General features: G+C 38.8%; 1 protein-coding gene across 1 annotated transcript; it reads right to left on the reverse strand.

Annotated features, from left to right (window-relative positions):
* Positions 1 to 6706: 6706 nt before the first annotated feature.
* On the reverse strand, positions 6707 to 13623 carry LOC103376683 (histamine H3 receptor). Its single transcript, XM_008307151.3, has 3 exons — positions 13143 to 13623; positions 12451 to 12617; positions 6707 to 7881 (listed from the first exon to the last, which is right to left on the reverse strand). The coding sequence occupies exons 1-3, from the start codon at positions 13381 to 13383 to the stop codon at positions 7021 to 7023; spliced, it is 1269 nt and encodes a 422-aa protein (XP_008305373.1). The 5' UTR covers positions 13384 to 13623; the 3' UTR covers positions 6707 to 7020.
* Between the last annotated feature and the right edge of the window lie 1907 nt (positions 13624 to 15530).

Genomic DNA, 15530 nt, shown 5'->3' on the forward strand with positions numbered 1-15530 from the left:
GGAGAGGAGGGCAGCAGTCGATCAGTGGGCAGAACGAGGAGTCCATTAGCCACAGGGGTTGCTTTGGTGGCCATAAGCTGCTGGTGATGTCTGCAGGCCAACACCTTACGTGAACACGGGAGATGGGGGGGGGGGGGGGGGGGGGGGGATAAATTCTTCAAGCCTGCAGTGCTGCTGTTGCCAAGTGCATTTAAGGCACTGTAATAAGAACAGTATACACCATCTGTGTATGAAGTGAAACATCTCTGAGTGCTCAGACCAGAGCAGCTGACAGTAGAGGGGCTGCAGCAGCAGAGGCGTTCAGCTGGTGCTGCTGTTGTCATCAGGGATCTGAGGCAACAACAACAACATCATGGCTGCAGATTTCTGCTGCTCCATTATGACTGTAATATCAAATCAACAACAGCACTGAACCAGGATCCCTCCTGGTGCTGTTGTATTGGTGTCACAGTTTGCTGGGTTGTGGAATGTGGTGCTGTGTAGCAGAGTATTGGCTTTAGGGATGAGAAATGGATAGATTTGTAGTAACTGTGTGATGTCATCGTGTCAATTTGTATATATTAGAAGTACGTTTACAGTATTTTGATGAATCTATGCAAACGGATAGATGTTAAATACTGAGTCAATAAGAGAACAAACCAGACGCTCCTCTCATATACCCTAGAAAAGTAGGCAGTTAGTTTATACATCCTTTTTTAAAAAAAATCAGGCTGAATTTAAATACCTTGGGCAAAGCAGGCTCTCACTTAGGCTTTGACTCAAACTGAGTTTATTTTTACAACCTTCAGTGACAACCTCTGCTCGTTAACTACTATTTCTATCCCACCTGCTTAGCCAGAGGTGAAAATGATTCAGTAGTCTTCTTATAACACTGCTACACCTGAGCCAGCAGGACGTCTCTTTATCTACACTCCCTTACTGAGAAGAACAAAAACTGTCATTCCTGTATGAAATGAAATCACATTTATTATATCATAACTTGACAGTACATTAACAATAATATTGATGATAATAATAATGTTCTATCCTCACTAATTCTCTTAGCTGATAAGATGAGAGCTTTATATGAGCTGGGTTTTTTTTATCGTGTAAATGACCCTAAAATACACAATAACGTTCTTGTATAGCATAATGTATAGCAAAACCCAGCAGAGCTGAAGGAGATTACAGCCTAACTCATCACAGAGGAGCTGGTTTCAGCTCAGATCAGACCTTATTTCTTGTTCCTGCCTCTACAGTGACTGAAGCTTGAATTGAATAAAATCACTTAAATCCCTGAAGCACCCGGAGCGAGGATTGAGAGGATTCTCACATAAGCTAAGGTTATCCTGACACCGCCGCACCCTGTTTTCTTCTTTTTTATGTGTGTTTTGACAGTATCTCAGCATTCTTTGAGTAGTATTACTGCCACCTACAGGGTAGTCATTTTCATTCATATTCTGACCAGGAAAAATCAGACTGTAACAGAGTGTAACAAACAGGAGACAGAGGGAGATATTTTTGTATATGGTAATTTTATAATTTACTTTTAGGAAATTTAATCACCAATAACTACAGACAGTTGTGTCAAACGTTTAAAAAATAATTTAAACTATGTTAATATTTTATTCATCTCGTAATTTTTTTTTCTTCCTAGGATAGCAATGCTAATGTATGTGACTTATTTGCAATATTATTCGTTTTTTTTTTTTTTTTACTCTTCTACTGTACATCACACACGACACAGTCTTCTGTAGCAATTCATGAGACCTGTACAAAATGTACTTTTGAAGTGCTTCGATTGAGGTCCCTTTATCTTATCATTTTATGTCAGCCTAGTTTGGCTAAGTGCTAGTTTGGTGTGATGTAATACATGTTTTCTAAAACCCTGCTATGTATTTAGAGGAATTCCAGCATGTGATGTAATTCATTTAAACAAAGCTGTTTTCTAAAATCCAGTCCTGTCTCTGTAGTCCAGGACAGCCATGTTGGCAGGTAGAAGATAAATATGAATATACTGGATGCCATCAACATATTCATGTCAGCCAAATTAGTTTTTGTCCACCGTGCTGCCTGTTCCTGTTTTTTTTTTTTTTACTCATCTGCTCACTTCACTCTGCTGGATTAGCATAGAAAACAAGGTCAAAAGTAATCAGGCTCCAAATGGAAAATGCTCTCGTGACGACGTCTCAGTGAGTGACAAGTGACAGGTGAGTCAGATGAGTAAATGTAGGACACAAAACAGTAGGCCTTCTGAGAGTAAACCTACACTCTCTTTGTGAGGACCGTTCTAGATGCTAACAGAGTAATAGCACGATAAATGTATGTACTGTGTCAAACCCGAGGCCCGCAGACCAAATGCGGCCTGTCAAGTCATTCTGCATGGCGCGGGGGCGGGGGGCGGAGGGGGGCTTAAAAAGTGTTTTTCTTTTATTACTGAGTGCAAAGTACAATATTTGTATCTTAAATAAATGTTAATCAATTGCAGAAACATGTATTAATATGTTATGGAGTAGTTACATTAATACAGTGTTACAGTTACCACTGGCCCTTTAAGGAGGGCTGTATTGCTGATGGGCTACAATAATAAATAGACTAAACTAGAATGACACAGAAAAACAGTATAAAACGGTAAAAAAATAAACTTTAAAACAAAAAAATGCAAAAAGAAAAAAGATGTGAAAGTGCTGTCAGAAATCTCCAGGTTTGCTGTAAACCTGTCACGGCCTTCAATACCAATCCATTATTCTGCTCTGCTTTAAGATTCTTGTTTTAAAAACTAAGTATTTTTCTCAATTTTGTAATAAAAAACACTCACTGAGAAGCTGACCTTTCAGTAAAAAAAAACAACTTATATATACAATAATTAGATAAAAAAAATGTGCCCCCAGGTGACTGTACGTTATGTGTGTTCTAGCAAACTAAAAATACTTTATTTGTTGCCAAAGGAAATGGATAAAGATTTGATCTTAACAAGTCGACCTTGAATAACCTTGTATAGATGGACAATGTTTATATAACAGAAGGTTACAATGAGAGGCAGAGGCGCAGGCAGTCGTCAAGTGGCACAGAGGGCTGAGCGTTTATTTCACTCGATCTGCCACGACCGTTTCATCAAATCAAGATGTCAGATCTCAACGTGAGACACACACAGAAAGCAAATCAATAGTGTCATGCAGTTTGTGTCCGAGTTTTTTAGATTTATTTGACAAACAGCAGGAGGTAAATGCATCATTTATTTGTCAGATTCCACTTCAGAATCAAATGCACTTTTTTCTAGTCTGACCATTTGGTGGTTTTTTTTAATTCATTTATTTTTTTGCTCTGTGCCTTTGTGTTGTCAAATTTTTTTTGTGATGAATGCCTCTTCAGAGTTCTGGTTTCAGTAGTACTGCTGTGGCTCTTTGGAGGATAACATTGCTAGGGCTCTCAAATTAAAGCTACCTATCACACCTCATCAGCTCCGCTGATGTGATTTGGAAATGACTTTCACTGAAGTGCAGCGCCTGGTGTTGCCTACTTTGATCCGGATAACAGGAGTGGAAAAAAGGGCCTTTGTGAAACAGCATACGGCATCAGAAGGAGCCTCCAACTGGCAGACGTGCTTCGGCCGACTGTATCGTCGACTTGTAATAAAATACTACAGCAGGACATGCTGGCATGTATTGTACAGGGAACTGCAGTAAAACCTTTTCCCTGCAAAACCCTTGGTGGCTATGTTGTCTCCTCTGAGTGAATAAAACATGAGACAAAATACACTTGATAAAGTCCTTCATAGATTGTGTCAAAACTTTAGCCTGGCACTCAGTCTGACATCTGACTACTGCACCAAGTGCTGTCATGTAGATATTAGAAAATATCCCAATAAACAGTATTCTGTAATATCTTTTGTTATTCTGTGGACTATATGTAACCTCCCTTTGTAGCCTGTAGGTGGCGCTGAGTAAGCATTTGAAGCCTTTGTCCCATGATACAGATGGACCAGTGCATTACTGTTTCATAAAATTCTGATCCTGTGACTAAGTCAGTTTCTCCATGTTATTCATGAATATTCGTGTGCGTGGGTTTGTATTGGCTACTCCATCTTCATCACTCACCATTAGATCTGTTTGTTTATTTGTTTGTTTCTCTGACCCTTCACTGGACAGACATGTCGTAGTCTGCGTTGGTCTGGTGACAGCTAGGATTGACACCAGCTTCTCCTACAACCATCGACAGAACCAACATAAATAATATAACAAGAAGAAACGATTGAAGCAATGACTACAAGGATGTGTCAGGGTTATTGAAAGACAAGTGAGCGTCTGATGTGTGGCCCTTCGTCATAGTTTGACTCAACAACAGAGGAGTTTGAAGATGTTTTTGTACATTTTCACATGTGTTCATGCATGCGTACAAGTGTGTACTTCTCCTTACTTGCTCTTTGAGATCACCACTTCTGATTCGTCTGAAGTCGTTTCCTGACACTCACCAGTCACATCTCTAATAACCTCCACCCGCATCTTGTTGCTCACCTGATTGGCTCAGTACTCGAGAACACAAATCCACCAACCACAAGTGTACTGCAGCAGCACACGTCCTCCACTGGTGGTACTCTACAAGTGTTAACCTGTACGTACTGGTATTATTTCATCTAGATTTCACCTCATCATGATTGTGTAGGCCCAAAGACACAGCCACAGCCTGGCTGAAGTTTCACCAGTTATCTGGCTGTGTGTGCATGTGTTCTTTAACAGTCCTAACGTAAGCCCAAAAATGGAAACTGCTTCCAATCTTGGCGTTGAAAGGCTGTGAATGTTGGTGGTTGGAGGTCCCCCAGCTCCCGGAAACGGTGTCAGCACATGTGCCGAGCAATTTGTTTTCTATTTGCAACTCCACCTGCGTCTCTGCACAGGTCACCTAAACCTTTCTCTGTTCATCTCACCCTCAGCTGTCGTTTTAAGGAATGCCTTCAAATTGACTTTGTCACCCTCTTATTTTGCACGGGTCACGGAAAGACCGTTTCCATTTGTCAAAAAGTGACATATTTGTCAAAGTGTGTTTTGGGAAATAGTTTTGAGTCCAGACCTGTAATTAAAGCTATATTTAACTGTTAACACTGTTATTAAATAGGGTCAGTGACACAATCAAAAGTAATTATGAAAATTCTGATGATGAGATTTTTCCAAAGTGCTTATCACACATGTCACCATATTCCCATCTGTAGACACTGCAGTTGTCAGCTTTAAAATGTTCACTTGAACTTTTTTCATCAATCAAATTGTCATCATTAATATTTTAGCATCATTAATTTCTTATTATTTAGCTCATGTGCTATTTTTAATCAGTACATCTCAGAGAGAGTTCTTTCCTCTACTGTAAATCAAACCTTTGTCCTTCCTGGTAATTACAGTACTATGTAATCTTCGCAGTGTCTTCATGTTTACTTTATAATTATATACTGTACACTTAAATCGTCAGGACTACTGAAAACTAACTAACTGAACCTTTACATCATCAACACAATAATTTTTTTTTACAATCTTGACGTGTTATTTCGTCTTCGACAAACAGATATTCTGTTGTCAATAAAACCACAACATGAAAAGCTGAAGCGTGGACTACGGACAACAAAATCAATTTGTACACTGCAAAAAAAAAAAAAAAAAACCCAAAAAAAAAAACCAAAAACCCACAGGAGTGCTAACCATACATTAGCCTGTTTATTAACAACATCTGCGTCATCATGTGTTCTAAGGTTTTACTCAAAACATGAGCAGGTCCGAGGCTCTTAAGCTGTCATTTTTTCCCTCATTTTTGTATACTTTCACTGATACATTCATAGCTTACGTACAGTACAAAGTAGTAAATATATGAATGGTTAAAATTCTTTGAATAAATATCCTGTTTAAATAAAATGGAAAACATTTACAATAAAGTTTCTGTTTCAAAGAGCTGTACATTTAAAAAATAAATAGAAATTAAGTGCAGATTCAGTCGGGGCAGGTTCTTGTTGATTTCCTCTGCCGCTCACTTACTGTTGTGAAAAAATGATGCTAGAAAACACCAGCATGATTATAAAGTACAGGGAACAAACACAGAACCGTCTCTTCTCCGGTGCTTTGAACTCCAAGGGCTGCACATTTGCCCAAGTGTCAAATTCTATTGCAGCACGATGACAAACTTCAATTATATTTCATCATTCCTTTTACAACATTTTTGTGAAATGTACCAACAAAAAAACAATAAAAGAATTCAACAGCACCTGAACCTTGAAGATGAGTCACGCCCAGACAGATTATGAAACTTTGAATATTTGAGTGATGTGATACAAAGAAAAAGAAAAATTACAACAACCTCGTATAATTTCGTACTTCGAGTCTCAGTGATATGTGCATACTCTGTCTATCAGAAAACGTTCTGTGGCATCACATATTTACCAGCGAGAGCTCACATCCAACATGAAGATTAACACAGTCTGCTCTAACCGTCCATCTAAGGTTTCTGTCACTTACTGTTTTATTTTAAACTACATCATAGTATTGCTTTCAGACATGCTTCAACCATACTTATGGTATTAACTAGGGATGTCCGATAATATCGGCCGACCAATATTATTGGTCCGATTATGTAATATTGGTAAGAATCGTTATCAGTTTTTCTCCCTACAATAATGAAAACCCAATAACGCAATGCCTGGGTTTCACCAAATGAATGATGTGTACCCTAAAAATAGTTTTGGGGAAAAATGGCTGTATATGAAAGTGAAAGTCACTAGATGGCAGCATTTCAACTCATTTAATTAATCTATTATAATAATTGGTTAAATACATTGGTTTGTACAGATGAATAAATAAATATTACGAGCCTATTTCGGTATCGGAAATTGGCAAAAAGTTAATATAGTTCATATCGGACCTCCCTAGTATAAACATAAGTTATTGTAATTCTTTTTTTTTTTTTTTACAGAAAAGTTTGTGGTTTTTTTGGAAGAACAGTACATGGATTTTTACAGTGTTAAACAGCTTCAGTTACTGCATTCGTACGGCCGGTTGTGTTGTTCTAATAGGACTGGGCTTCAATCTGCGGCTGCACCGATTGTCTTTTAGGACACAATATCTTTGAGAAAGCCCTTCGAAAGCTGCTGTGGCACAGTGGGTACAAAAACGGGTTGATTGCAGAGTTTAACCACAGAAGCCAGAATGTGATTTCGTACCAGTGATTGTCCACACATGCGCCACTACACGCAGCACGGATGATCATCAGTAGGGTGTAAGGAGCCCAGCACACCCCGAAAATACAGACAATTATGGCGAGAGACTTAGCAATTTTTTTGTCTCTGGAAAGTCGAGATCCTTGATTCTTCCGACTAGCTGCCATGCAGGAGGCCGTATGTTGGAACAACCTCGAGTTTTTTCTCATGGGGGAGAACCTCCCTGCCTGTAGAAATATCTGACTGGTGTTTGGTTCCCCACTGGAGGAGGGACAAAGGACGTCATCGTCTTCAATAACTGCAGAGATCGCAGCGGGCTCGCTGCACGAAACCTTTCGTGATTTGACAAAAAACACAGACAAGGTCGCACCATCTCCTCCCTGCTTTTTATGGTTAGTCTGAATCCTGACATCGTCCTCGGCACAGGCGCCACCGTTCTTGGTCCTGCGATGGATGTTCAGGTAAATGCTGAGGTTGAAGAAGGCCACCGACACAAACGGGGTGAAGAATTCAAAGGTTGAAGCGCTGAGCAGAAAGTACCAGGTGAAATAAAACTCGGCGTAGCATTCGTGGGCCGGGACGATACTCTCACCGACGATCAACTCCCAGAAGATGATTGCGGGGCCGTAGAGAAGGAAGGCCAACACCCACACCGCTAGCATCTTCAACACGGCTCTGCGGGTCATATTTCTTTGGGCTCTGTATTTAACCTGTGCCAAAAGAGGTGCATAAATGAGTCTTAGAGTGATGTGGCGTCAGTGAATACAGCTGATACAAACGCTCATGTACAGCATCACAGGCTGACAAATGCACTCGGAGTCTTTTGCAAATGCAGCCCTGTTTGAATAATGCAGCCGGGAGCGGCAGGGAGAAGCTGTAAGTAAATCCAACTCATGAGGCTCATGCCACATTGAATGAAGTGTGAAAGAGACATCTGGTTTCTACGAATCCTCTCCTCCCTCGACATTAACCATCGATCATTTTTTCTTCACACTTTATTTCACTTCACTTTGTCTAATAATCCTGTCATTTAGCCGGGCACGTCTTTTTAGCACTCCCTTTCAGGTTTTTGGGTCGCTCATTTCTCAGCTGGGTATGTCAGTGTGAGACAGGGATTTTACTAAATAGCCTAAAAGACCAAACCAATAAGGGAGCTCATGTTTATTTGTGCCCACGGATGGATCTGGCTTCAGTCCCATCTGACCAGTCCATCTGTCCTGACACTGGCTGGACCAATCATTTATCTAAGATTCGACCGTTCAGAGCCTATCCCGTTTTCTTTGTTAACAACTGAGATAGAGAGATATGGTTAGTCCACAGTGGAATCAATCTCCGTAAATAAAAAAACAACAACATTCTCTTGTGTCTATGAACTTAATCTTGACGGACAGTTTTAATTTACTTAACGTCAAACTTGTTCTGGTAATACTGACACAGAACAACTTCACTGATCTTGCCTCAGTTTTCAGGGTTTATTTCGAGAGTCGTTGCTGTTTTTATTTTTAGTTTATAGAATTCCTGCTCCACTGGCCAGAGGAAAACAGATAGCCTAAATATAATTTAAATTTAACCCATTAAGATGAATCTGTCGGGCCTAAGTGTTCTTATTAACTAAATGGTGACAGCAGCTGAGACTCATGGGGGATACACTGATACATTTGTGTTTATCCAGGAGAGGGAAAAAAGACTATTTTTAGTGCTCAGGGACTTTGATTTATTTTGCAGTGCCATGTCCTGTGTTAGAGCTACCATTGGTTGAAAGTATGTTAAATGTGGGCGGGAAAAATTAGGTGAGACCAGATCCATTTGCAAATGCAATTTGAAGTCGAGGAGAGCCTCAGGCGAGACTGATTTTAAAATAATCTATATTTAAGTGTCAGTAAAAATGAAAGCAGAGCTAAAGGGTTAATAATATGTTCTGGTCTTGGTCACAAAGGCAGAGCCCCGTTAGTATCTAAATATATTACTGAATAAATAATAAATTGTTGTACCTAATCACACAAAAAATGCAACATTAAATATTAAATTAATTTGAGAACTGTTGTCTATTTTAAGCCAACCAGAACAGCTGTTTAAGCTGCAGTACTACCACTAGCCAAAGGGGGATATCTCTTAATAAATTAGTTTAGTTTTTTGCCTTTCAACTACCAATTTTGTTATTGGTTATCGATTGTACCTACAGTATCACCGGACTGAAAACCAAATTGAAATAGTGTTTAATTACAAACAATGAGAAACAACTGCAACCTAAAGTTCTAAAGTCCATAATACGACAGAACAAAATCTATCATGAATCTTTTTCGCTAACAAACATTACTATTTGTAGTTGAACTGTTTTATAGTTACTTATTTTCAGTATTAAAAAGGAGTGTTAAAGCAAAATCCTGCATTTTCCATGACTTCATTTTTTTTTCAGACCCAGACAGTTTGATTTTTTTTCTTCAGACTAGGAAAAGAAACCTTTATTGTCTTCAAAAGAAAAAAATAATTCACAGCTTCAAAAGGTGTCATGTCCTCATTTTCATGACAATCCAAACAAGTGTAACAAACAAGAAGTGTTCATCATGCAATGCACTTACTCTGGTTTCAAAAGTATTGGAATTGTCTACTGAAAGATCTATGTTCTATTTAGAAGGAGTTATTCAGGTGCTACTTGAATTTTGTTTTTAAGTAAAATGTATCAAAAATGACACTTTGTTAATAAAAATCTATGTTAATACTAAAAAAATGAGTGAGAAAAAAGGAAAAGCAGTAAATAATGTTCCTTTTCTCGTTTTTTTATTTAAAACAACAAGGACTTCTTTGACTCCAAGACAGGTCATTATTTTTTATCTGTGACATGAAGTGAAACTCTGCGGCCTTTTTTTGGTATCTCAGCTACTGTATGGTGCATCATCTGTCACTGGCTACAGAAGTGAGGAGAGAAGAGGGGAGGAGATGGGAGGGGAGGGAAGGAAAGGGTGGGAGAAAAGAGGAGAGGAGAGTTTGTTGTCATTTGTCTTTGTTCTGTCAGAAGTTACAGAAAGTTGTTACTTCATACTGTAACACTCCAGAGCTGACACTAAGCCAAACACAATTCTATTAGCCTGATTTTACAGCTCTGACTTTGACCTTCTCGTTCTGTGCCTCTACACTCCTTTGTCTTCTTTTGTCTGGAATTACAGCATTAGTTGTTTTTTTTTACTGAATTAGTTGAGAATTGTCCAGAGAGAAGTGGTAGTGGGAGCATCTTTTCAGCTCCAAACCCCTGATGGGTTTAGCAACAAGGACAGTGGTGAGATTCAGCAGTCAGTCAATTATACTGTAATTATAAATGAACTTAGAACAGGCCTTCTGTGGATATTCAAATGTCACTCATTATTATGACTTTTAATAAAATCACATTTTTCAAATGGCATTTTGTTACTAAATACAACAACAATAGTTTTAATTAGCATTAGTGTTGCTTAATAATCAGTATGAGCTACTTTTGTGTGAAAAAATCTTAATTTTATCACTTATATAAATAATATTTATTGTCTGGTGGCAGACTTCACTGTCAATTATTTCCAATTCCTAAGTCCATGTTTCAACATGTCATGACAAAGCCTTAACAGGCTAACAACATGGGTGGAAATTTCAAATGAAAGGTTGGAGGTGTTGAGCCTCCACTCATCTGACCAGAACATTGTATTTTCTTATCACAGACAAAGACCGATCATGTCTGGCTGTTGGTGCATCGTCTGTCAGTGGCTACAGTAGGATGCACTTCATAGACCATGTGTATAATGTGCCCACAGTAACGCTCACTGTATGACACATATCATCCACTAGATCACGTATGAACCGCGGTCCAAATTTGGCCCACCACGTCATTTCCCCCGGCCCTGTAGAGAAACCTGAGGATGGAGAAACATTCCTGCAGCGTTTTTTCTTTATTTTAACAGACCTTCCAGGGAGACAACCTCTCCCCTGGTAGCAACCAGAAAACACTGGTACCTGCCTCCAAGTAATACGACCACAAAGAAGGGTCAATAAGACAAATTAGCTCCAACCTAACTCTGTAAGGTCAGGCCCAGCCAAGCAACTCATCAACACCAGCATGACTTTCAGGGAACTACATGGTACAGCTGCCAATGGTCAAACAGTAGAGCAGGTGGATTGGTTTTATAAATGTTGGTTCAACAAAAGTAAACACGTTTGGAGTTGGAGTTTATTGGTCCATAGTAAGATTTTAATCACAGCACCTGGTTTCTGTTTATATATATATATATAGGTATTTAGGTATTTAGGTATAATGGTACATAACTAATGCCACTTGAAAATCATTTAGATCACCACACTGCACAGACAGGGTGGTGTATTTATAAATGAGAACATTCTATTTACAGAAACTGCAATATAAACATAACGAGAAGCCACAGTTGACGAATGCTCTACTCCTCGCTACTATTGATGGACGATATCAGAATTTTGGATTTGATACGATAACGATTATTTTGTGGCATTTTTTTTATATGAATAGTTTTGACTTTTTTTAACCCAATAAAACATATACTTTATTTTGGGAACACTGACCAGTTTACAGTACTGGTACACTGTGTACCAGTACTGTGGATACTGCACCAAACTCCTGACCAGTGAACTGGTGTGAACTGTAGTCTGTGTGGTCTTCTGTTGATATTTCCCACCTGGTGTGCTCAGCTTGGCCTTGACTGCTGTGAAGTTCTCTAAAATCTAAAAGACCTATGGCATTGACAAAAGTCAGAGGATTTCAGAAAACTTCATTGCGCTGGATTCTCTTCTCTCATTTTGACCTTTCTATGTTATTTTAGACAGAAGTCTTTGCCAGAACACGCTGACAGATTGGTAGAGTTTTTAAATAATTCAACCAGTTTGTCTGACAACAAAAAGTAAAATCATTTTTAAGCCACTTATATCAGTTCTTTTTCTCCATCTCTGATGTGTAAATGGAACTAGTGCAGTGTTATAATTACATTAACCAGCACAGAACTGTGTGTAAGTGGCAGTGAAAAACTGCAGGATTTTAGGGACATAATAATAATAATTATTATTATAACAATATAATATATTAAGCATTTAGTTTAATTATATTGCCTTGTACATACAATATACATTATATTTTAATATCACTGCACTTTCTCTGAATCAGGACAAAGTGATCGCCTTGAGGCCGAAACTTGTGTAAATAAGTAAAAAGCTGTGAATTTCAATTAGATTGCATGTGTGTGTGTGTGTGTGTGTGTGTGTGTGTCTGCAGTACGACAGCCTGTACTTACAGCCCTCGTGACTGACAGGAAGCGATCATAACTAATGAGGACAATGTTGAAAACTGATGCGGTGCAAAGCAGGTAGTCCATGACCAGCCACACCTTGCAAAGACCTTTACCCAGCATCCATCGGCCCGTGAGATTGTACGGGATGTACACGGGAATACAGAAGGCACCTGAAACAGACACACAGACAAACACATACTAAATAAAACTGTGTCAAAATAAAGCTACAGTCAATATGTCATGGACATCTTGACCTCTGCAGTCACCCTGAACGCCACACTGGTCCATGAATTTGACCATAAATCAGCTGCGTTCTGCTTCTCCATCACCAAAATCTACTGCAATGACCACGAGTCAAGAAAGATTCCAAAAATCAAAATGACTTTCTGTCGTTTTTGTCATTTGGGTGGAGATTCCATTTACCCAATGCTGTGAGGAAGAGCATCTCAGTGATAAGGGTGTGTGACTGCATCCCAAAATTTAAATCAACTGAAAGCACAAAATGTTACAGAAGACCAGCAAGGTCATCATCAAGAAGAAACTCCCATTCTGATGTTAGAAATGAAATATTGCATCTGCTTTTGGGAGCAAAAACCAAGCGTCTGGACTATTTTGTCATTTATAGCCAAAAAACAAAAGCTGAATTTGGACGCACTGACTGGAGGAGACACAAAGAAGAAGCTGCGCCGACTCACCCACGAGAAAATCAGATATTGCCAGGTTCAGGAAGAAGTAGTTACTTTGAGTCCTCAGCGTTTTGTCTACAACAAAAGCCATGATGACCAGTGCGTTCCCGGCCACCACAACGACGACCAGGGTCACCATGAGCACCGACAGCATCACCAGCAGGTATCCCGGGAGCACAGCCCCTGTCTCAGTCACCGCAGGAGTCAAGTTGCCGCTGGAGTTGGACTCCAAGACGTGAGCGCCCATCATTAGAGCAGCGCCAAAATCATGGTACAGCGTTATTCATTTCATGGACAAATACGAGGAGTTTAGTTCAGCCGCTCCTCCACATCTCCCGCTCCACTTTGCCAAAAAGCCAAACATGACTGGGGACCTGGAGCTCAATGAGAAAAAACACCAAATCTTCATTCTCTGCCCGTTGACAAGTGAAGTGGAAGAGTTAAAAGTGATTTTATTATTATAAATATTATTTTTTATAAAATCGGTGATGATAACTGCATATTCCGTCTGTGCTCGCTCTTTTGCTCGGGTTATTTTAGGAGCGCAGAGAGCCGCATGTGCGAGCAACGCTGCGCTCACGTTCCTTTTGTCACACACGTCAAGTGAACACAATGAAGCACCATTTCCGTGTTTACTTTCAAAATAAAATCAAATGTAGTTACGAGCGAATTCTATACGAATCACCTCAGCGGGTTTTGGAATATTCAGTACAATTTTTAATCATGGACTTCCTGATATAAATATATCTTCCATCTGTAGATGTGATGCAAGGGCAATCTCTTCTGAAGCATAGCTAAGCTAAGTTCTACCTTACCTATCTCTTCTTATCATGACTCCCAAGAGGCTTAAATAAGGAATGAAAATGAAATATTAACAGGCTAAACTTTTATAAGAAACCCAATGTAATATCGAATAGACGGCATTAATTAGTGCAGTACAATCAGATTGTGCCGTAAGATGAGACTACTTCCGGTCTGGGCTGTGTGATTTCTTAAAGCTTGACGTTTTAGTCCTTTGTCCGCCCAGCATCTGATCAAAGGCTGAAGTCTGCAATCAGAGGCTGAAGTGGTCCAGACGCATGAGGCTGAGATGAAACGAGCTCAGCTGCAGGCAACAGCAGCATTTGTGTGAGGAGCTGGTGATTATCAGGAAGTAGAGCTTCAACCACGGGGGAAAGAAAAGTTCACATGGACACATACTCTACTACTGCGTTACAATACAAGGTCCACGAGGAGCGCATGAAGATCAACATAAAGTCCTAGTGTTGTTATTAAGCTTAAATCGTCCCATATCACCTACGTCATAAATGCAGTTTAAACATGTTCAGTTGAAATATTCATATAATATTAAAATGATGTTTTAACAGTTCTGACATCCACAGTTCTAAATACTATTTCAGTTATATAATAACGTAGTAGTCAAATTCTATTCAGTGTCAGTCATTTTGAACTTGTTTACGTTCTACTAACGTCATTGCTTAATTTTAGGAATGTTTCTACTATGTAGCTTTTTTTGGCTAATTGTTTTTTAGCCATTTGCTAACAAATAGAAATAGAGTATTTATAATATTGTTTGATTAATTTTGGTAATTGTATTGGCCTTTTTAATGTCATTAGCCTAAACAAGGATACTGATACTGTACCACAAGACTAACTCAAAGTTCTTGACAATTTAAGATTATTTGTGTAAAATATTTAACTACATGGTAGTGTGTACTACAGAGAAGAGGAAAAAAGGATTTTAATTTGAAGAAATTTCACCTGCAACATCTTAACTATCATCTTCATTGTGTTTTTTTTTATTTTGTTTTGTTGTTGTTGTTTTTTAAAGAGATGTTTAAGAGAAATTTTTAATATTTTATTGGTGATTAAGAACCAGTGATTCCCAGGTAAATCAGTTAAGATGTTTAAAGTCTGAGTAAAATAGTGCATAAGTACATAGAGTCCCTACTTTAGTCTTAAAGGATTTAAATAATTCATCGTCAGTCTAATTCATAGTTATTAAGTCAATTTCCCATGACCTTGGATCCTTTGATCAGTTTGACCTGAGACTCAGATTTTCTTTTTACTGAAAGTTTTACCAGGCTGCACCAAAAAAGAGTGATTGGTGATTATGACTAGTTTAAATCATAATTTACATCAAGATCAACTGTATGAATGAAATCCTGGAGTAAGAGTTTAGTTGTTTTTTTTCACAAGCCTGTACAAAATATGATTAGGCGCAGAGATGATGGCTTTGGTGTGATGACAGTTTGTGAAAGATAGAAACTTATCTCTTGAGTAAATTAGCTGTAATTACACTGAGTGGCTGAAATGAGCAGACAGCTCTGTACACAGACTAGTAAATTTCAGGACCCGTGGGGTTCTTTTTTTCTCCGTGAGATCTTAGAAGGTGGT

Source organism: Cynoglossus semilaevis, chromosome 2 (assembly GCF_000523025.1).
Source record: "Cynoglossus semilaevis isolate Cse_v1.0 chromosome 2, Cse_v1.0, whole genome shotgun sequence".
In the NCBI taxonomy this organism is placed as follows: domain Eukaryota; kingdom Metazoa; phylum Chordata; class Actinopteri; order Pleuronectiformes; family Cynoglossidae; genus Cynoglossus; species Cynoglossus semilaevis.